The sequence below is a fragment of the Haliotis asinina genome, chromosome 14 (genome assembly GCF_037392515.1).
Source record: "Haliotis asinina isolate JCU_RB_2024 chromosome 14, JCU_Hal_asi_v2, whole genome shotgun sequence".
NCBI classification, from domain to species: domain Eukaryota; kingdom Metazoa; phylum Mollusca; class Gastropoda; order Lepetellida; family Haliotidae; genus Haliotis; species Haliotis asinina.
Genome location: NC_090293.1, coordinates 51,167,760 through 51,192,238, shown reverse-complemented (window position 1 = coordinate 51,192,238; position 24,479 = coordinate 51,167,760). Strand labels below are relative to the sequence as shown.

The 24,479-nt window shown below is 39.6% G+C and overlaps 2 protein-coding genes across 3 annotated transcripts; both read left to right on the top strand.

The window, feature by feature from the left end:
* Positions 1 to 10,229: 10,229 nt before the first annotated feature.
* Positions 10,230 to 11,915, top strand: LOC137261546 (uncharacterized). 2 transcript variants are annotated; one of them, XM_067799307.1, is made up of 3 exons: positions 10,230 to 10,271; positions 10,468 to 10,557; positions 10,797 to 11,915. In XM_067799307.1, the coding sequence occupies exons 2-3, from the start codon at positions 10,548 to 10,550 to the stop codon at positions 11,843 to 11,845; spliced, it is 1,059 nt and encodes a 352-aa protein (XP_067655408.1). In that variant the 5' UTR covers positions 10,230 to 10,271; positions 10,468 to 10,547; the 3' UTR covers positions 11,846 to 11,915. The 2 variants fall into 2 exon arrangements, with proteins under 2 accessions (XP_067655408.1, XP_067655409.1); XM_067799308.1 differs by having other exon boundaries at positions 10,268 to 10,363.
* Positions 11,916 to 12,153: 238 nt separating this feature from the next.
* On the top strand, positions 12,154 to 23,348 carry LOC137261544 (uncharacterized). Its single transcript, XM_067799306.1, has 9 exons — positions 12,154 to 12,239; positions 14,407 to 14,495; positions 16,269 to 16,388; positions 17,605 to 18,349; positions 18,444 to 18,613; positions 19,269 to 19,378; positions 20,246 to 20,316; positions 21,337 to 21,548; positions 21,964 to 23,348. Exons 2-9 carry the CDS (start codon positions 14,429 to 14,431, stop codon positions 23,253 to 23,255), a joined length of 2,787 nt encoding a protein of 928 aa, XP_067655407.1. The 5' UTR covers positions 12,154 to 12,239; positions 14,407 to 14,428; the 3' UTR covers positions 23,256 to 23,348.
* The last annotated feature ends 1,131 nt before the right edge of the window (positions 23,349 to 24,479 follow it).

Sequence of the window (24,479 nt, the reverse complement as noted above, 5' to 3'; positions counted from 1 at the left end):
TGTGTATAAGATAAGGGAATAAGTATGCATAGCTTGCCATCGATGGTCCGGGACACGTCTGTGGACGCAGATTATGACTAATGTGCGACGACGTCTGAAATATCCAGCCCATAACAGAAAATTGTAACAACGTGCAACATGTAACAGTGAAGTAACAACGCGTAACAATAGAGCAAACTGTACTCGAGGCAGTAAAGTACAACAGTCGGTCCAAAAGTAATGTGCAACAATTATACTACCTGTCAAAAGTCTAGACTCAAATAAAACACTCACTATATGACATATATGTATAGATGGTTACAACGAAGATGAATATCTCCACCAACTTGGGGGAAACAACTGCAAACCTTCTGCACATCAATCGCACGAGGATGATTCATCACATTGCTGAAAAGTAATTGTAAATATCACGCATGTGAACTGCTGCGTTTTGGTGTAAAGCTTTGATAAGAATTTACCATTTTTCACCGAGTTTCATCATTTGTTGAACGCATGACAATCTTGTCAACGTTACGAATTTGTTCATGTTTGAACAGTGCCTTTCAACAGTATGGAATATTTTGCAAAATCTAGTTTAGAACAGTTGACCGAAGTACACCACATTTACATGTACACTAATGAGTCTAAACTTTTGATGGGTAGTATAGTTGAACACACGAGTCTAATGGGGAAGAAAACAGTAGACTCTAACGCAATGTAACTGTAACGCAGAAATGTAGACTCTAAACGTAAATGAAACACATATCTGTAGATTCTATCAGTGACTGAAAGAGTAAAAAGGAAATGGTTTCCGTGTCTGGGGGAATCAAGTTGATCATTTCAGATCGATGCATGCTAACATACATCGAGCATCTGCTACAAGAGACACTAAGTCCTACGTAGAAGATAATATGTCTTACGTATGAGATAGTAAGTTCTACGTAGGTGATAATAAGTCCTACGTAGGAGATAGTAAGTCCTACGTAAGAGTTATTAAGCGGTATGTCCTACGTAGGTGATACTAAATAGTAAGGCCTACATAGGAGATAGTAAGTCCTACGTTGGAGATAGTATGTCTTACGTAGGAGGTACTAAGTCCTACGTAGGAGATAGTATGTAGGAGATACCATCTTACGTAGGAGAGTACTAAATAGTAAGTCCTACGTAGGAGATAATCTGACCTACGTAGGAGAGAGTATGTCTTACGTAGGGAATACTATGTCCGACGTAGGAGAGAGTATCTCCCACGTAAGAGATATTAAGTTAAGGAGGTCAGCAGTTTTGCATATTTGCATACAAATTACAAGTGTAACAGGGAATGTCGGGATCTATAGGTCTTTCGAGTAATGCATAATAAGAGACGAACACATTCGACTCATCGGGAGTTTACTGTACGAACATGTATGGTAACCGAGATGTGGTAACAGTTTACTTCTACACTGAACTAGATTATTTTCACACACATATTTCCAGGCAACAGGTTACCCCTCTGCAAATTGTACCGGGAGCATTTATAGTTATACAGAATTCAAAATAGTGCTTTCAATTTTATAACTTAAATTTTTGGTATTTTAGCAAATGTAGTTTTATTTTTTTATTTTATTTTTTTTTTCATAGCGTGTGCTTGATCTAACTACTCTCCAAACTGACAATACTTGCAATTTATACTAACATACTTCTGTAAATATTTTTTTTCTTTAAAACGTTTTATTAAAACAGGATCACAACTTCTCGTCTGCAGTGGTGTGTTTCCAAAGTGGAGTTGCTTCCCTTCAATTAACCTTCAGAAAAAACTCCCCGACGTGAACATTTCTGGTAATGCGAGGTACGACACAAGCACACTGTGTATCCATTCATAAGGGATACATACCTACCAGTTACTTACACATACATGTCCATAGTAGGCTCGATGTCTGAGAATTATCGACTCTTCGCGGCATTCGTCAACACTCGTCCCTTTACGTAACCTCCAAGTCGACATTCGGCTTGCCCCAGAAGAACACGAGTTGGTCTGGAATGGTTTCAAGAATTAAGGTCACGCGGGTTACAGACTCGACCCAAGTACAATGTTATTGTGTGTTATGCAGCGAGGTACTCAATAGTATTCATAATGGTCTGTAAGTAATCGAGTGTTAGCAAGACAATCCAGTGACGTCAATGATCTACGTTTTGAGGAAATTAATACTTATTAATCTAGTCTGCAAACCCGATCCCGTCATCGGTGATCAATTTTAACCCGGACCTTCATGGAAAGCACACGTACACAACCACGTCAGACAGTTAAGGTGACACATGTATGTACATTGATATCACGAGGTATTCCAGGAAGCAGAATTGTGTTGTTAGGGTATAGTATCTTTGATGTTGTGCCGATGTTGTTATAAGGGATTAAGTCAATAGGTGCTTTGAAATTCTTAACTATGTTATGGAATATGATTTCAGTTTCAGTTTAGACAAATTCTGCAACAATACAACATCTATGCGAAGACTGCCAAACATATGTATCGCTTGGTGTTCCACCTGATTCTGAACAAGACCTGGGAAATCTACCAACGTGCCTTTAGTCGGTATAAAGGTGCTGAAGCACACCATGGCTTACAGTTGTCACCACAAACTATTAATGTACTTATAGATATCATATATAATTAATTATCCTAATGCAAAATATAATGCTATAATGTACATATTTAAACATTCTCATCCTATATAGTATACAACCCATGATATACATTTCATTGCCGATGGACTTTGAGCCAGCAGGAGAGACAACAGATTTGTCTGTGTTTCCCGATGCCGCCTGGAAAGGATGCTACTTTCGTTTTGTGCAGTCGAAATCCATGCCTCAGGACAACAGATACCTGCGGGTCGCAGGCTACATAACCCCAAACTGGGTTGTGGCAGACATCCAGGAATGGAACCACCATGATATTGACGGGGCCCAGGACAAGTAACAGCCTGCTTAGAGGGTTGGCATGGTATGATATAGAAGATTGTTGGAAAGGTCCTACCCAAAGTTTTCGTAGATGAAAACAATCTTGTTGGGGGAGCAAAAAATTAATGAACTGAAGATGCTACAATCCAGAGTCGGACAGAGACTTTCAACAAAGAAAATGAAGCGTTAAGACCTCGAGAGAGAGTTGAGAGTTTACCACTATCAACCGTGTGCCTGTAACAACATAGAGTGACCTTTGTTCCTAGCTGACGCCTATGTTTTTAAGAAAATCAACTACCTGTGAACTAAACGTAATTGCGGGGATACGAATCACTGTTTCTTTCTTTTTTGGGTTTGTTTGTTTTGTTTTGTTATATTTTTGTTTCAGTTTTTTTATGAAATGTTATTAACATCTACACTCTTGGATTACTCTATCGCTCTTAAAGTGGCTCGACATATGACAGCGAAAAACTTCTAAACGTACATTGTGTATATATTTATGTCTGACAGTTTGACAATACTATATGTATATTACAAAAACCTGTCGACGAAGCTTGGTGTCTCAAGCAGGAAGTAAATAACCTGTTTAAACCATATCATGCACACGGTGCACAAGTACGCAGCATTGTGTGACTGCAGTGAATAGTGTCATGTTAGTCCATATACATTAATGTAAGTGACGTGTTAATGTAAACCTTTTGTAATGCAAATAAATGGGTTCAAAGTTCAAAGTCATATAGTGACTCTGTAACAACTATTGGTATCACGGGGCAGACAGAGCATGTCCATTCACCTTTATCCGCGTCTGTATTTCAGGTAGGAGTTAAGTTTTTGCCTCAATTATTTTAAACAAAGTTCCATGTGATGCCCTTGAGCATGTCCTATATATCCTGTTATTATCCCCTGTAACGTGTTTTGCGGGGAGCATTATAATGTACCCCGTCGGTCCGTCCGTCCGTGCGTCCGACCGTGCACATTTATCTTTTTAACGTTGAAACCATTCAATAGTCCTTCACCAAAGTTGGCACATAGATAGATCTGGTGGTGTATTAGTGCCTTTTGGTAGTTTGGGTATTCTTAATAATAATATTCTTGTGTGACGTAGACTGAAATTGGAGTTAATGCGGGGCGTATTGATGACTGTGTCTTCTTGTTGTAATAGTATGTTTTAGCTGTTCCACTTTTTTCCACAGCTGCATGCATACTGTTAAACAGTTCGTATGTAGTAGAAACCTGTGTTAAAGGCAATAACGTACCTTATGGCGAGTGTTTCCTGGCAATTTGTGTCCATTGTGAAAACTCAAATTCTGAAAATGGCAAAGAGAAAACAACAATTGTTAGATCATATACACTTCCGATGCGACACTTCTCAAGCCTGGCACATAACGAGCCTCGGAAATAATAGGACAAGCGCCATAATCGTAGCCGGCTATTTGAAACTTGTCAAATTTCTCTTTCGGTCGAGGGATATTACAACAGTCTCATCCCATGGTGTTTGCACATAGATTTTTTGTTAGATGTCTTTTATCAAGGTTACAAGTCTCAAGGCCACAGTGAAGTTCTAAGAAACCTTCAAGAAAGGCGTGTGGAGGTCTCTTTCGACTTTACGTTATTCATGCCATATTTTTCGTATTACAATACGCTGTGAAAACGCTAAGATAATGAAATTACGGTTTCCTTTCGTTTGAAACAATTCCACTGGCTACTACCAGGACTCAGAGGTACAAGAGATCAAATTGAAATTCCAAATTGAAGACTTTGGAGGGAAAGCGTCTGCGGTGAGTCTTCCATTTTTGGTAATCCATACAACCAGTGCGGGTACCACTTCTATTTTAATTTTAGAGTTTAATATTCACAATAATGCAATTCTCGGACCAATAAATATTTTCAGAACTATTAATGTAAAATAATATAAAGGAAATCCAAAAGATAAGGGTGAAACTTTATGGATGAGCAACTGATTTAATCAGTTGGAGCGACGTTTCGATGCAGCTTCTTGTATTGTTGTGAAGCAAGCAAGAGGCAATATCCTGAATCATACGTCAGACACGTTTGGACCTGATAGCTATGGGCATATATTCGTTGTTGGTGGAGCTTTGCGAGTCCACATTGTCAGTATTTATGACAGTACGCACATTCATCTGCAGGGTGTCAACCCGAATCCCATAGAGCCCACTGCGTGTAACTGTGAAGTTATAAGGAGTGGATTAACCACACTTTCAGCTCTCTTGTCCCTTCCTAGTCACCATGAGTATGAGTACGAGGGTGTGTGGAAGATCCAAATTATGACTAGGTATAAGCCGGTCCCTCTTATGACACTATTTTCCTTCGAGGTAATGCATGCAGAAACTTTGGGTATTTACGCTTTTGTCAGTTCCTGATAGATGATAATAGTTGATAAAACACATTAGACAGGACATGACGCCTGGAATTAACGTCAACTGACACTGCGCCTTCCGTTAGTCTGTGTCACAATTCCCGACACGTTATTTCCCCTCCTCCGCAGTCCTTTCAGCAATGCTAAACACTAAATGAAGCATAATGAAGATTCCTTCAGGTTCAGAATGTCACATCCCACTGAGTCTCCCTTTCAATTAAAAAGGAATTGTATATATTCAGAGACTAAACGTTAGTTTAAACCTTTCGCCTGTTCGTATCACATTTAGAAATTTTGTGCCTTGAATATTAATGTGCATGGCACGTATATGAACTACAGTTACTGTGAGAGAGTGTATTAATATCTTGGTCAAACCGTCACCTCCATCGTGTCCTCATTTTAAAGACCTGTAATCGGACCATGCTTGTATATTACACTGCTACTACTGCATCACAGTGAATCCCAGATCTAATACTAAATATACTCTTTTCAGTGGATGTTGATATTTTCTAGTGAAGACCAATCGAAAACGATTTCATTGTAGAGACATATGAGCATGAAGGCGCACGTCAACCCTCCTTTGCTAAGACACAATTTGGCTTTTGCTGGTCTGTTCTGTAAACGTCAAATCATGATTTAATTTACTAATACGCATAATGATCCTTCTACGCACGGACGCAATACATGGCATGATCCTGCATCGCATTATCTGCTACAAACACACGCCGCAAAGGCTGGTGCAAATGAATTTATCTTGCCTTTCAAATGAATATCGGACACATGCATATTTCACGTCACACACCATCATCTTTCAACAGCGATAACTATACAAACAACTGGGGTCATAAGGAAGTGCAAATGGTGCTGCACTCTCAAAACATTCATTATTATAATATTAACATTGACTGGCTGATATATCTACCAATATTCTTCAGTCGTAAATAACATGATTTTATGAGTTTAAATGCATTCTATATGAACACATGTGAACATGACTTGTGTTTAAGGCAGTTCATCGTGGTCATTACGTGTACCTGGAATAGCCAGTGGCGCCCATTCCAACGTGGACATGTTTGAACTACACATGTGTACATGTACTGTAACATATTATGTTAGGGATTACACGTTGTTAGTTAAGTACCAATTCTAGTACTTTTTTAAGTTGATTCCCATCTGGGATTCGAACCCACGCCATCAGAGTGAGGCACCAAGTCGCCAGTACACAAAGTCAGCCGCCTAGTCCTTTAAGTCACCGTAACGTCCACAAAAAATGAAAGTAGGACAACTGGTACGCTAGACTACGGACTTTGTGTTAGCGCGGCTCCCACCTAATCGCAAGCACACAAATTCAGCCGCCTAACCTTCTCTAGTTGTCCCACTTTCAGTAGTTCGTGAAAACAGCTGTCAGGGTTAACATGTCCTTCATTGCCTGTAAAAATCGTCACTTTCAAAATTTACAACAAAGAATATAACACGTTATGTTTGGGATTACACTTTTTCAGTGAAGTACAGATTCTAGTCCTTCTGTTAGGTCCCATCCTGGATTTGAACTCACACTTTCAGAGTCAAGCAGCTATTCGGTAGCAGACAAAGTCAGTTATATAACCCACTATGGCTAGTGGAAGGTGAGAAGGCTGAGTGGGTTAGATTAACCTTGCGTGCTTGTAACTAGTTGCTTGCCTCTGAGGATCTGGGTTCGAATCCCCTTGGAACTCAACCCAACAAAAGTACAAGAATATGTACTTTACTGAGGATAAAGTAATCCCAAATATTACATGTGTTACATTTCACAACTTTCTAAAGATGACGGTGTGTTCATATTGACCCTTTCATTACATGACATCGGTCTTCATGCGTCCATTCACTAGAACGCATTTACTAACTGTTTAATCTAAAAGCAACATAGCGATTTTGAATTGCGTCTTCTCTGTGTAAGAACAGTAAATCTGCTGTTTGCAAACACAGAAAACTACATCGTTTTTCAGCACAGAGGGATGCGGCCATATCTTGGCGAAACCTTTCTACTGACGTTTACTCAAATGATCACGTGGGTACTTGGAGTCATAAATACACCTGAATAATGCTCTCTGTGGGTCGCCACATGATACCAGAAAGTTGCCAGGGTCTTTTAGCACGCACAGTTCATTGTCAGCACATATATAACCTTTGACATGTGTTTGACTGTCGGAGTAGATATGATTCACAGTGCACAGGACGTATTGTCGTTATATAATCATACTGAGTGCGTTTAGGATGTAGTCATATGCACATGGGCTATATCAATATATACAGCACGCAGTAATACATTAGGATGAGTAATACGTACACGCAGCAGTAATATATGTAGTCTGCAGAATATGACCTATTAGTGTGTATATGTCAATAATAAATAAACCACAGTAATACATATAGACCACAGTAATACATACAGGCCACAGTAATACATACAGGCCACAGTAATACATACAGGCCACAGTAATACATATAGACCACAGTAATACATACAGGCCACAGTAATACATATAGGCCACAGTAATACATACAGGCCACAGTAATACATACAGGCCACAGTAATACATACAGGCCACAGTAATACATACAGACCACAGTAATACATACAGGCCACAGTAATACGTATAGACCACAGTAATACATACAGGCCACAGTAATACATACAGGCCACAGTAATACATACAGGCCACAGTAATACGTATAGACCACAGTAATACGTATAGACCACAGTAATACATACAGGCCACAGTAATACATATAGACCACAGTAATACATACAGGCCACAGTAATACATACAGACCACAGTAATACATACAGGCCACAGTAATAAATATAGACCACAGTAATACATACAGGCCACAGTAATACATATAGACCACAGTAATACATACAGGCCACAGTAATACATACAGACCACAGTAATACATACAGGCCACAGTAATACATACAGACCACAGTAATACATACAGGCCACAGTAATACATACAGGCCACAGTAATGCATATAGACCACAGTAATACATATAGACCACAGTAATACATACAGGCCACAGTAATACATACAGGCCACAGTAATACATACAGGCCACAGTAATACATATAGACCACAGTAATACATACAGGCCACAGTAATACATACAGGCCACAGTAATACGTATAGACCACAGTAATACATACAGGCCACAGTAATACATACAGGCCACAGTAATACATACAGGCCACAGTAATACGTATAGACCACAGTAATACATACAGGCCACAGTAATACATACAGGCCACAGTAATACATATAGACCACAGTAATACATACAGGCCACAGTAATACATATAGACCACAGTAATACATACAGGCCACAGTAATACATATAGACCACAGTAATACATACAGGCCACAGTAATACATATAGACCACAGTAATACATACAGGCCACAGTAATACATACAGACCACAGTAATACACACAGGCCACAGTAATACATACAGGCCACAGTAATACATACAGGCCACAGTAATACATACAGGCCACAGTAATACATACAGGCCACAGTAATACGTATAGACCACAGTAATACATACAGGCCACAGTAATACATACAGGCCACAGTAATACATATAGACCACAGTAATACATACAGGCCACAGTAATACATATAGACCACAGTAATACATACAGGCCACAGTAATACATACAGACCACAGTAATACATACAGGCCACAGTAATAAATATAGACCACAGTAATACATACAGGCCACAGTAATACATATAGACCACAGTAATACATACAGGCCACAGTAATACATACAGACCACAGTAATACATACAGGCCACAGTAATACATATAGACCACAGTAATACATACAGGCCACAGTAATACATACAGGCCACAGTAATACATACAGGCCACAGTAATACATATAGACCACAGTAATACATACAGGCCACAGTAATACATACAGGCCACAGTAATACCCATGGCGCAGCAATACGCACAGGACGCCTTAATAAGCACACGACTATCTCACATATGCAGACCACAGTAATACACATGGATCAGTAATACACATATAACTCATCAATACACATATGAATTAGCAATATACATATGGCTCAGTAATACACATATGAATTAGTAATATACATATGGCTCAGTAATACACATATGAATTAGTAATATATGCCTCAGTGATACATACATGACGAAGTTATATACTGAAAGGACACAGTAGCATACATCGGACGTAGTAATACATGGAGGACATAGTAATTGACACGTCTTAGTAATACATATGTGAATTAGTAATATACATAATAAATTAAAAACGCAGATTACACAGCAGTAGACACATGAGTCAACACTAAGCATAACATTCTAACACCCACAAGAACAAATGATCTTCCAAAGTACATATCAATTCGAAATACTTGAAATACCAATAGTAAAATTTGATAACGATAGTGTCATCTCGGGGAAGCATATTACTTTGTTGTCTAAAAATAGACGTTGGGTATTCCGTGAAGCAACTGAAGGAAATAACTAATGTGAAAATTGCATGTACAACTCATAGGTTTACCAGCAACGCATTTGACATATATTCAATGGACGTGAGTCACCAGCGGTGCGTTATAATGATTATATCAAATGTGTCCATGTGACCAGTCTAACTCTACACTGGAGTAAATGTAAATATGTTGAAAAGAAATATTCATTTTATCGGCATCTTCTTTCAGTAATAGCCTTGAAATGTTAACATGAGAATATTGGCGTGAACTTCTGATCGATCCCCAGCTTGTGTTACCCGGATCCACCCTTGAATATTTCCTGGCTGGCATGGCGTAGCTGGGATATTGCTTACATACAGTCAACACCGAGCTGACACACTCAACACATGAGTAGCTTAGGTTGCAATCAATAGTCAAAGTAGGTCAGTTACACGCTGTACACTCAGTCCTGTGGAGTCATAAAGCAAAGGTAGGCGTAATCAGCTGTGGGTACAACAGCACATGAAGTACTGTAATGTAAGTTTCTTCCGGATGGTCATGGAAGGGACACTAATGTTTCTGGTAAGGCATGAAGCTAGCCGCTGTAAAAGTGATACCAACGATACGTAAAGATGTTACGACGCCATGTGCACGTTTAACATTCACATCTTCGATTTTTTGTCCAGGTAATATCTGGTGTTTGTGCTGAGGAACAGCGCGTCTGAGATGAAGAGGTTTCAAATCGTGCAATATACATGGCGTCAGAATGACATCTGGTGACTATAATTTTGGGTTTTGTTTTTAAGATTACACTTTGAATATCTGACTCAAAACGTACCATTATGACATATTAATTTCATATATCATAATAGGTTTGATCATATAAAAATCATATGGTTCGAAGCGTCGCTTCTTGTATACGATCCACATGAATTGCTGTCTAAAACAAAGACCAACGTGTTTAAAGTGTTAATGCATGAATGCTATGCACATGTTATCTTATTGATTTTGACAGATTGTGTCTTTTGCGCACAATATTCTTTATCAACGAAACTAAAAGAAAAGCTTCGTTTGACCATCGACATACCTCTTGAACTGGTGAGCAAGCCTAACCCCAAAAGAGATAAAAAGACGTTCAAATGTGACAGAAGTGACATCACTGGTCAGTTTTTCAAACAAGTGTCAGCTCTTCGTAACTCTGGTGGGGGAGCATTGTTTGTCCATATTGGTGGCCTTGATTACGCTGACAGGAACCTGCACTACTTCCATGAACTGTTCGATAAGCCTCTTAATGATCTTGTAGATGAAGGCGACCTGTTCATTGATACATTTACATTCCTCTGGCTGAAGGACTTAGAAACGGTTGAGAACAAATCACATGAATTCCTTATTATAGTGGTACGTGCATCGTCTAGACTCTCTACACCAGATTACAAGACTAAAGTTTCAACAGATCATGAAATAACTCAACCCTCTGGACGAACGCTGTGTGAGCTCCTTCTGAAGACGAGGGACATCGCTAAGGAGGACACCGTTCACGAGATAGACGCTCTGCCTGCTGAGGGTCGATCTGTCCAGTTCAAATACGTCAAGAGTGAATTCGAGAAAATACATGCAAGCAACATCGATGACTTTGTAACTTACATGTGGGTGAGTCTGCGGTTGAGGGAGTACATCACTGCGTTGTCGAAAAATCTAAACGGCGGATCGTACTTCGTGGGCATTGAAGAAACCGATAACAAATTTTCAAACTATGTGAGTAAAACCTTTCAAAGGAAAGGTATCCAAATCCTGCCTGAGTGCAAACCGCTCATCCAACGTGAACTGGATGCAAAGATAACTAATTGCATTAAAGTTTATCCAGACAAAGGCACACCGTTGATTAAATGTAACTTTCACAACCTACAAGATGAGAATGTGTACGTTATTGAAGTGGCTGTGAGACCAATCTCTGGGTGTGTATTTTATGACAGAGATGGACCAGAGGCGTATGAATTGAAAAATAAAAGTGTTGAAAGAATATCATTCCCTGTGTGGCTTACTAAGTGTACGAACGTGCAGTAACCATCTACTCTGCAGTAACCGTCTTACAACTCTTCAGTATTCTGGTGGTGGAGCGTAGTTTTTCCATATTAGTGTCCTTGATTCCACTGACAGGACCTGCACTACTTCCCTGAACTGCTTTTTAAGCCTCTTGATGACGTAGTAGATGAAGGAGACCTGTTCATCGATACATTTAATTTCTCTGTCTGAAAGGCCTAGAAATTGTTAAATGCAAGTCACATGGATTGTTCATCATTGTGGTACGTGCAGAATACTATTTCTTACGTGTCATTGGAAGTTATTGAACTATTGACATTCCCATCATCCAGCTCAAACGGAAAGGTGATGTTTCACTTTCTGATACAGGTCACCATTACGGATCGTCTCGTTGACTTACACCCACTCTAACCTGCAGGTAAAACCATACTTTAATACGTCTTTGTGTGTACGTACGTAGATACAGATACGTACGTAGTCAGAATACAATTAAAAATTTCAATCCGCCATTATCTCTGTTCCAGAAGGTAGTCCAACATGACATTGATATTATATAGTATATAACGTACCTATTGGAACAGCGTGATGCATTTAAATCACAACGAGGAAATTGAACTGTTTAACCAGTTTGTGATAGCCACCTGACACAACAAATATCTGAGATTTGATAGCTATGGCAACATACGTAGTTCCGACTTTAGTGAGTCATTGTGTTACACACCTTAACGTATCACTATGATTATGTACTGAACCAAGACGAACCTCAAGCGAAGGCTGTTTAAGATATTTGGGAAGATCAAAATACAATTAAACTTCTGCCGCCTGGTTTGACTAAGACCAGAATAGCATAGCGTGAGAAAGAGGGAGAGGACCGAGGATTCGTATGTGAGGATGGGATTATCGACAGAAGTAAGTAGAAACACCTAATCTTAACTTCGCCAGCTTAACTTGCAACCTGTGTTGTATCATTGGACTTTGGAATTGTCTGTCAGAACAGATTTGGAATTTTTGTCATCAACAACATTATCTTGTTTAAATTGTGTAACGTTTGGTGAAGGTCTCTATGTTGGACTAGACTTCTAGAATCTGTACTTTACTGTGAAAACATAATGCCAAACACAACATATAATGTTACATTTGGCCATTTTCTAAGTGAGACAATAAGTTGTCTGCTTCTCTCGGGGGTAATACGGTCTGATGAATGCTTTTAAGTTGCAGTGTTACCCGAGCCTGTAAGCACACTGCGTGGGGTGACACTACCGGGTCGGGTGACACTACCGATTCGGGTTACACTGCTACACAGACTCGTACATCAGACCGAAATACATCAGGATGAGAGTTTACACCATATTTATCTCACCCTAATGTTAAATTACAAAATATCATTCTATTTTATTTTGATAATCGCTGCCAACTATATAAACACAAAATGGCGTCTATCGAATTTTGAAATGATAAAATCAGTGAAATGTAAACAAGTTTAAAATAGCTGTAAAAAATGATAAGTATGTTTAGGTTGAATGTGCGAACGATTCAGTGTATAAAATCGTTTATATAAATCAGTGCTAGTCGGTAAAATAAATATGCACATAGAGGACTCAAGAACAGCTTATGGAACGGTTTTCATACTGGAATATACGCTACGTTCGTCATGTTATGACGCCATACGATTGTTAACGATACTGCTTCTCGGCGGAGTGTTTGGCGATTACAGAGGGTAATATGTTTTTCCTGTTGTCACATCCCTGAGAGGGGTGTTACGGAAAACTGTTAAAGCGTGATTGTCCATTGAAATTAAACTGTACATGAAGGTATGACTCATAGTTTTTCGCCGTTGAAGCAGTGAAATATGTTCATAAAATTGTCAAATGGTCATGCAAGGTACGTGATCAAGAATACTGGCTGTCCGACTTCAATCTCTGTGGAAGTCACGTCGTGAGGACTTTGTGTAGTGGTGATTATGTGCCTGACCCTGAGAGTGTGCGTACGAGTTCCGGGTGGGACGCAACCTAGAAGTGCACTAGTGTATGAGATTGTTTATTTAACTGAATAAGTGTACTCAGAAATACAGTATGTGTTACTTAAGACGTCTTTAAGACCTTAGCCAAGGACAGGATAATACACCGTCGATGAGTGTGTATGTACGCGTATATGTGTCTGCGCAAGCACGTGTGTCTGCGTGTGTCTGCGTGCGTGTGTGCGTGTGTGTGAGAGAAAACGTGAGACATATACTTGAGTAACTCTGTCTACAGAAAACTAAAAACCTCACTAAGTTTATAATTGAATTCAGGACTCATTGGCAGGTGACTGTTTAACACTGTTGTCGTGCATCATCACCTCAAGTTACACATAGGGATTTATGAACACATAGGGATTTATATATAGGTCATTATGTGTGATTTCTCAACACCAGACTTACCGTCACACATTTAACATGAAAGACACATGTCATGAAAGTAATGTTTGAGAAAGGTGCGTGTCTGTCTGTCTGTCTGTGAGTGCGTACGTGCGTACGTGCGTACGTGCGTACGTGCGTGCGTATGTCATTGGATGTCATGTATGTGCCTGTATATATCTAATTTCAGTTCACGCGAAGCTGATGTGAGAATGATAGGTTTTGTGATTCCGTTTCTGCTCTACCTCTTGCTGGAGTGGATACAGAGGAGGAAACGTGGTAAGTTTCTACGAACTGAACAGACTATCACACAGCATCACACAACGCCATATATCATCACACAGCCCAATGCAGCAATATACAGAATCACACAGAACCACAGAGTCGCACATCTACACATCACACAACACCATACAACACAGCACCACATTACAGAGTATCACTCAGCAAAACACACCACCTTATCACACAGCATCACACAACATCACAGAGTAACACACAGTAACACGCATACCACCTTATCACACAGCATCACACAACATCACAGAGTAACACACAGTAACACGCATACCACCTTATCACACAGCATCGTACAACATCACATAGTTTCATATAGCATCACACAACATCACATAGTATCATACAGCATCACACAACATCACATAGTATCATACAGCATCACACAACATCACATAGTATCATACAGCATCACACAATATCACATAGTATCATACAGCATCACACAACATCACATAGTATCATACAGCATCACACAACATGATAATAATAATAAGGGTATTTATAAAGCGCTAGTTCCACATCACTGAGGGACATGCTCAAAGCGCGTACGTCACATGGTATCATACAGCATCAACCAAAATCACATAGTATCATACAGTATCACACAACATCACATAGTATCATACAGTATCAACCAAAATCACATGGTATCATACAGTATCACATAACATCACATAGTATCATACATCATCACACAACATGATAATAATAATAAGGGTATTTATAAAGCGCTAGTTCGACATCACTGAGGGACATGCTCAAAGCGCGTACGTCACATAGTATCATACAGCATCAATCAAAATCACATGGTATCATACAGTATCAACCAACATAACACAACATCGCATAACATCTCACAGAAACACTCATCAAATAGTATCATACAACATCACAAAACATCACATAGTATCATACAGTATCAACCAAAATCACATGGTATCATACAGTATCACATAACATCACATAGTATCATACAGTATCAACCAAAATCACATGGTATCATACAGTATCACATAACATCACATAGTATCATACAGTATCAACCAAAATACCATGGTATCATACAGCAACACACAACATAACACAACATCGCATAACATCTCACAGAAACACTCATCAAATAGTATCATACAACATCACAAAACATCACATAGTATCATACAGCATCAACCAAAATCACCTGGTATCATACAGTATCACACAACATCACATAGTATCATACAGCATCACACAACATCACATGGTATCATACAGCATCAATCAAAATCACATGGTATCATACAGCAACACAAAACATACAACATCACATAATATCACACTGTATCACACTGTATCATACAGCATCACACAGCTGTACTTTTACAACGGGCAGGAGGTAGATGAAATACATTAAGAGCAGTAAGGAAATAGCTGAAGGAAGTTTCTTGTTCACAAAATGTTTCAAATATACCTGTCAGTACCTGAGTCGGTAAGTACAGTATAGAACAAACGTTATGAATACCTTTTATATTGACAACAATAAGAGCATTTGTATCGAAAGCATTTACATATTTCCGTAATATAAGAAGTGGACGAAATGTTATTCTTAAAGTTTCTTTATGATAGTATTTTTTGAGCATCCGAGCCATAATATTTGGGCGTTTTGGGGTTTTTTTGTGACCTTCCTGAGGAGAATTAACAGCACATAAATATTCAACATATTTCATGAAACTGCCCGTCAGCAATGTAATACAATTTCCCCCTCATTTCCAGCTCAACAGAGGAGGGAAATACACGAGGTGGCTAATGTTCCAAGTTCCTTTCCCTTTCCACCTAAACTGAAACAGATTGGGTTTGCGCTTGAAGAACTCCAAGACCAGATTATCCAGAAGGGTGAGCACACTTTAAGTTGCGATCAATCCGATGAATTCCTTTACATACATCTGTAGCAAATAATCAACTCATTATTGCAGCAAGATGATATGGGTTGAGCAAATACATTCACTGCATTCAAATGCATATTTACACTGATGGCAACGAGCATGCATCTGTTGTGTCCAGGACCAGTAATGCATATTGAAATAACTATTGATTTGGTCAGTTCATAGCCAGTGTATCCTGGCTACATGTTCTAGGCATTGCACAATGTACAAATGGTGTTTATTTCCGATTTATGTGTGAGTGATTGAAACGGGTAGCTGCAGTGTTAGGGAACAACAAAACACTATTTCCCCAAGTCGAGTGATTAGAATAGGGTTATGTTAGGTGAGGGGTTTTGTGCGATTACAGGACACATAGGGTGGTTTTCAGCGGTCCAATCATATGATTTTTATCACTAGATTTATCTCAAGTTTACTTCATATGACATATTAAATCTGCTGGATTCAAAGACTGATTTTCTCTCGTTGAGGTATTGCATGTCCGTCACATCATGTGAATAATACAGCGTTACAACTTGATAATTTAGACCTCAGCGGACATCGTGCTTGATAAACCTAGAAATCTTAGATACAATTGTATGCATCAGGAACTACCGTGGGAAACCAATCTGAACTGGGGTTTGTGGCGCCTTGCAAATCAAGCAGGATCTTTTCACCTAGATTTCAAAGAGCTTCATACCACACTTGCTTGGAGGTTGTTTGATCAGGGTTACGTCATTTAAATTCTCAGTAAAGCCTCAAAATGCTTCAAGGTAGACACGTGGAGGGCATTTCGATATTTGATGCATCGGGGACAAACATTATGTACGATGCGAATCCCTAATTCAATTTATACCATACATTTATGTGGACAGCTGACTTTGCATTATTATGTTTATGACTGTCATCGTGTCGTATGGTGACAATCACTGGACTGTTTGGTCCAGCTTTGATTTCAAACACCATCGTACAGCTGTAACCCTGGGAAAACAAAAGATATGATATAGTCACAATTGTACAATATACAATTCACTACTTTACCGGCCATTTCTTATGGATGCGGAAAGGCTTTTCTGTTGGACAATTCATTCATCCAGGCGCTACATTAGTTGTTTGGTGACAACGAGATTGAGTATAGAAATCCATTAATACCTGGGTGTTAATATGGACGTGATGTGCTTCAATTTCAGATCGCATCGTGGTCCTTCCAGACAATGAAACAATTACGTCTGACATCAAACAATGTTTGTACAAAAGGATAGAAGCTGTGTCCAAGGAAGGCATTGTTTTGGTCAGCACATCCTTGGCAGCTATGATGGACGTCGACAGACCTTCATGTCCGCATCCAGATGACATTTTGTGGGATGTTTTTATAGTGTCCACTGGTAGACCAGCCATTATTCTATGTTTGGTCAATAAGCCAAACACAGATTCTTATAAACAAATCAGCCACTATGCCTTACAGTTAACGCAAAACGTCACTCACAAAATACGTCTATTCACGGATGAACACTTGAGTGTTATTGACGGTGTCCTTGACATTAGCGCTCTCAAGAATGATCACCTATTCCAGACAGCAGTTGAGGAAATTATCAAAGATGGTTCCAGGTTTTGCAATCCGCATTCCCTGGTTATGGGTGAGAGCAAGTGTGTGAAAGTACAACGAGCTACTCTTGTGTGTATGGCAGTGACAGAGTTAGACGTGGGACAGTTTCTTGAGGGAAAAATCACAGACCAACACACGAAGAAGGAGCTTTGGATTCTCCCAAGAAGGCACTTCAACGAACTGAATCGGCACTTAGACAAACACGGATGTGTCACAACAGATCTCAATGACAAGGACCGAAGATTGCTTGTGGTTGAAATTGCCAGACGGTGGGAAAAGATTCACCCAACCCTTCTCTGTGTTGATAAAACTTGGAACGAGACTGATAGGTGAGGTATACATTGTTTCTTTGCCTGTGTAAATCTATTCCGAATCATTGTCTAATTCCCTTAGATACAACTATGTACTTTTTATCGTCAACAGCGACCAAACCGTCGCCTCACAAGTCATCATCAACGAAGACATTGATGCTGTAGAACTCAAAGAAGGCATTCGACAGGTGGTGGCTGAAAACATTTCTGAGAGAAACATCAGACTCCTTGAGACAAAGGTCAACACGATCAAGAGACACATCGTAATAAATCCTTTAGAAGGTAATATTATTGTCAAATGTGCGGCGTAGTTTAACAAACATTCATCTCGTTTAAATGATTTGGCGGTACCTACAGAATTCTTGCTAACGTCAATCATGGATAATCTCTGCAAAAATCCATTACCATGACATGAAAACATGCCCAGCTTTGTTGGACAACATTACTTGAAGATGCATACGTCACAATAAAACAAGTTGCATACGTTGCGTCTGTGGCTAAATGCCCCATAGCATCTGAGCTTCTACAAGAAAACCAAACTACTATGATGCAACGGGCGAAACAGCCACTGTCTAGTAAAAATCCAGTAATTCCCCCCCAGCCTCTCGCCCGACAGGCTAGTGAATTTTTGTGAGATCATTTCGTAAATATATCACTTTCTCCGGCTTGTTAAGTTATTTGATCATCAGCAATATAATTCAGGACTTCAGGCAATTGTTTTCTTATTTGTTTTTGATGATATTTTATCTTTTGCTTGGTTTCTACACTACAATTTCGGGCATGTGAATTCTCTTGTGGACTAGTAACTTTCAGGCATAGCTAGCTTGACAAACTAGCAACATTTGGCGACTGTTTGGCACACTGTAATGCAATTACTGTGTAAGTTCCTCAGTGTTAATCGTGTATTTGATTTCAGTGTGTAAATTTGGCATTTCAGTTCACCCCGAAGTCACTGTATTCTATATAAAGGGACAAGACTGGACATCTGACCTATTGGATAGGTTCAGCTCGAAATTCTTACATGTAACTTCATTTCTGTCAAATGAGGTAAGTTGACAATACAAACAATAGATAAAAGGTGATAATCAGTGCTGAATATGAATTTCTGTTCTGATCAGTAAATCCGTGAGAAAGTAATTTGTATATGAAGTATAGCTGAAGCAGCAGATATGCCAATAATCTAACACTGTTCAATATTCATCAAATGAGCAGTTCCATCCCAGTTGTACCATCTGGAACAAGAAGAGGATTTGTTTTTCAATTTCGATTGAATTTTCCAATAGGAAAATGCCCCTTACTGTCAGGTAATATTCAGTTTGGGTGTCTACATTTTGAGGAACAAACCAACATACTGTTTTTACATCCCTGGGCGTCGTGTGGTTTTAGCGCAGAAGTTAATTGATACGAAATAACCATACAACACATCGTTTTAGCATCCGAAACATTCATAAGTATGCGTGACAAGAATGAATGACAAAACATGATGTCCGACGGAACTTTTCTGCAGCAAATGTTATTTGTCAGGTCACACACACACACACACACACACACACACTCTCTCTCTCTCTCTCTCTCCCTCTCTCTCTCTCACTCACTCACTCACTCACACACTCACACACAACACACACACACACTCACTCACACACAACACACACAGCACACACACACAAAACGTACACAAAAAAAACACTCAGCACGCACACACACAGGCACGCACGCACACAGGCACAGGCAGGCACGCACGCACACAGAAACATCTACACATACGACTACATATACCTCTAAACATCCACACACATAAAGACACTGATGCTTCTATACGCAGTCACATACACTTACGCACGTACATATGCACGCGCACGATGTGATCTGATTCTGATTCAGTAATGTTGTAAGTTACGCCCCTTAATTCAGATCGAGAAAGTGTTTCGCAGGGACAGTAAACTGGGACAAGCATACAAAGGGTGTAGGATAGAGTATTTCAGGTAAGACTTCTTTCTTTGTGTACAACGTATCATATTATATGTGTCTGTGTAGCGTATTCATAATGTGTCTGTGTACAGATTACGGACGGTTGCGTAAACATGCAACGAGAAAATATTTGAACAAATGGTGTGTACTCTTGGCTGAAGTAGCATAGCTTGAAGGGAAGACACATCATGTCAAATTTATGAGAAAGTAGGATTGAAAAGTGACCTCCCTTGCACGTCATGAGTCATCGTATTTAGTACATGTGTGTTCTTATGGTTATTGAAAGGGGTATTGGTATATGTATAACCTTTTGATAGGCGATGAATACAAGATCCCACGTCTAGTTGGAACAGTCGCCTTAGTTTTTCTTGATATTGACATATAGATGGAGGGGGTGAGGGAGACAGAATCTGTGGGATCCCACTATGCTGCGAAGATCCTGTCCTTTGGACCACCAGAACATATGGGAGTTCGAATCCTGACACATGGGCTGTGGGTTTCATTTGGGAATTAGAATAATCAGACAAACTTTACTTTGGACTATGCCCTACATTGACTTGGCACGCCGTGACATTTATGAAGTGATATTCAAAAACGCAACTAACGTCTATATTGCTAACCTATGTGCACCTTAATATATATTTTAATACTCGTAAAGATATCGTGGTTGTCGCGTTTCATATCATATAAACACAAAAACACACTTCTCTCTACTTGACGTTTTGTGGGGCCGGTGGGCTAGCCCAGTGGTGAAACCGTTCGCTCGCCACACCGAGGACCCGGCTCGATTCTCCACTTGGACACAGTGTGTGAAGCCCATTTTGGTGTTCCCCGCCGTGTCATTGCTAAAATCATTCACGCACTCTCTACCTTGACGTTTGTGAAACAGAACATGCCGACAATACCCACAAGCTTGTTCAGTAAAGAATCAAATAGAATTTATTATATTAATCAGTTAACAAACAACACTACCGATGTTTTCAAGCTATTCAGGACCATTCAACTGTCATATGCTCTTCTTATTCCTTTGACAGTAGAGGCAGTGTTCGTGCTCATGTGAGGATATTTTTCGATGACAAAACTTGCAAGCCCTTAGAGAGAAGGGAAAAGATCGAAGATGCATTCAAGGATGCCAATCAAACCGAAAATCCTTCTGGACAAGAGAATGAAAAGACATCGCCATTGCTAGTTCTGCCCAAGGAACCAATGGCAGATATGACGGATACAAAGAATATGAAAACTGAAGGTATGGTTTTAAAACATATCCCATGCGATTAACACTGCAGCATATATAAGTCTGATTATGATTGTGAAGTGAAGACAAAGCGGGTTCACAGTTTCTTATTTGCTTCTCACATATGAAGGTTTGGGTTAGAAGTAAGAGGAGACAAACGTGATCGGGTAATAAGGTTTGTTGAATAGTTGACACATAACAGTGGATCCCACTGGCGTAGACCAATACTCATTATTTAATCACTTGGCTGTCCGACTCGATTATTTACAAGCTGCCGTCGGTTTCAAATGCATTTCTGTGCTTCAAATACTCAATAACACCCGGAAATTGGCCAACACATGATGCTTATCTCCTAATTAAACAACAAACAACCAACATCCACCATGATAAACAATATACAATATACATGTGCATTTACATTTTCCAGACGGCCAAGAGGAGATTAAGCGAGCCTTTCACGAAGAACGGATTAAAGACTGCTCATATCTCCTGAAAACAAGGATGGAAGTCCTGAAGGGCGTTGTAGTCACAAATAAAACCTGGTTAAGCGCCCACGACAAATACCACGGTGGGAACTTGTTGTATTGGTGCGCTTTATCTAACAGCATTAACAGTGTCAAGCATCTTCTCCACAGCAGGATCATGAACTCAGACATATTACATGAGAGTCTGGCTTTCTGTGTTCTTACAGATAGAAGCAAAGCGGCTTGTTTGATCATTTCACAGTTGAAAGAGTCTGCATTTAAACATGGGATTGATCTGGATTTTTGTCCCGACCAAGGCAGAACTATTCTCATGCAAGCAGCTGACAATGGCCTCCATGACGTTGTAGATGCACTGCTTTTCGCTGGGGCCGATCCTAACGTTCAGGGTATATTTTCACAGACTGCGTTACATCGGGCTTGTAGCCGGGGCTATGGGAAGGTCGTAAGTATCTTTTTAAAGCCTGAATACAATGTTGATGTCAACATTAAAGAGGACTTTGGTTGGACTCCAATGATGGCTGCAGTCAACAACGGTCACAGGGGCGTCTTCTCTCTACTGGAAAAGCTCCATAAGCCAAATAAAAACGATACTGACAAATACAGAATGAACCTTCTACACCTTGCTTGTAAAGGAGATAATCTAGCTATTGTCAAGACTCTTATAGACGACTACCATTTTCATGTAAATTCTTGGAGTGACCAAGGCACCCCTTTGATGCTGGCAGTGGGTCACAATAACATTGATTTGTTCCAGTTTCTTGTTGACAGAAGAGCTGATCCACATGAAAATAAGGATGGTGAATCCATTCTACATATCGCCTGCCGCAGTGGAAGTCACGTCCTCATTGAAAGACTGTTAAAGTTCACAGGACTTGAGGACAAGGGTCAGCACGGATGGACACCTTTAATGGTAGCAGCAGTATATGGTCAATACGAAGTGTTTCGGGTTCTCAAAGACCTTGGAGCCAAAGTTGAAAATCAGGTCGATCCGTCAAAGAACTCTCTGCTCCATCTTGCTTGTCAAGGAGGGAATGAAAGCATCGTGCGTTGCTTGTTACCCTTGTATGGAGAGCAAATAAAGGGTGAGAACGGGCGAACTCCAGTGGAGACAGCGAAAATGTACCAGCAATTTGCAATAGTCGAGCTTCTCAAGAACCAAGTGACATCAGTACGTGAAGACCGGCACACTACTCCCGAGACCTCACGACATCATCGGAAACATAAACTGTTGTGATAATTTGAAAATTGGGTTGGCGGATATCTACATGTCTTCACAATCTGCTGACACTTTACACTGACAGTGTAAGGATACTCGGTGTTGACCTGAAGCCTTCAAGAAGAGTACTAGTATTCTCCACTTGAGAGCATTATCATGTCTTAGGGGGTGCATTCGGGTGAGATTCACATTTTGTTTCCTCAGTATGACAACGGACAACCATCCAAAGATGTTATGGATGTCATTTATATGTTTGTTGGACAGTGAACAAAATTATGTTCGACCTATCACTGCGTATAGACGTATTTTTGGCGTGGTGTTTATTTATTTGTTTTATTTTTTACATGCATTACACATAATACAATATTCTCATCAATATTTTACCATGATCCAAAAACACATACATACTCATAAATCCCGGTATCGTAACATATTCTCTGCTTTAACCAATGGCCGGATGTGTTAAATATTGTTGCTCAGGAATAAGCATGCTTCATGCGATCACATGATGCACTGGATGTATGTAGAAACACACCTGTGTAAAGGAAACATTGGTCCTCAAAATGCTAACTTCTCCCAAGTATGTCATTATTGCTATTGCTTTTATCCAGTGCTTAGCACTGACTGTATTGATGTACGAATTGTGATACCGAGATTGTGATACATACGATATATGATACTGATGTTGTGATATATATGATATGTGATACTGATGTTGTGATATATATGATATGTGATATTACACCTTTCTGATCCATGATGATGATGGTGAAGGAAGCGCATCTTCCAGATGTAAGCGTGTCCACTAACCTATTCCCAAGTCCACCTTCCTTCTTCGGTTAAAAATCTTGTCAACGAATATTTTACAAAATGAAGCATTTTTTAAACGTGTTTGAAAAAACGTGATCGCTGTTTCATCAGCCACATTTGCGTCGATGGTAATCCAAATAATCAAAGTGTTTAACATTTTTCGACCGATTGGCCCGGGATGCTTTTACATTCATATGCGACTCTTTGCAATTGCATACATGGAAATACGGCATTGCTTGGTCACTCACGAACTCTCATATAACTTACAGCACACCATACGTGTACTGGCACATTTCATTTACAACATAGTTGTTACCCACACATTTGTCGGCATTGTACATTCAAGCTTCTAAACTGGCTTGTCAGTGAATCATTTTAGTTAACCACACACGCGCCCCATAAACAAACATTATTTTCGCAACCCCTCAGTGA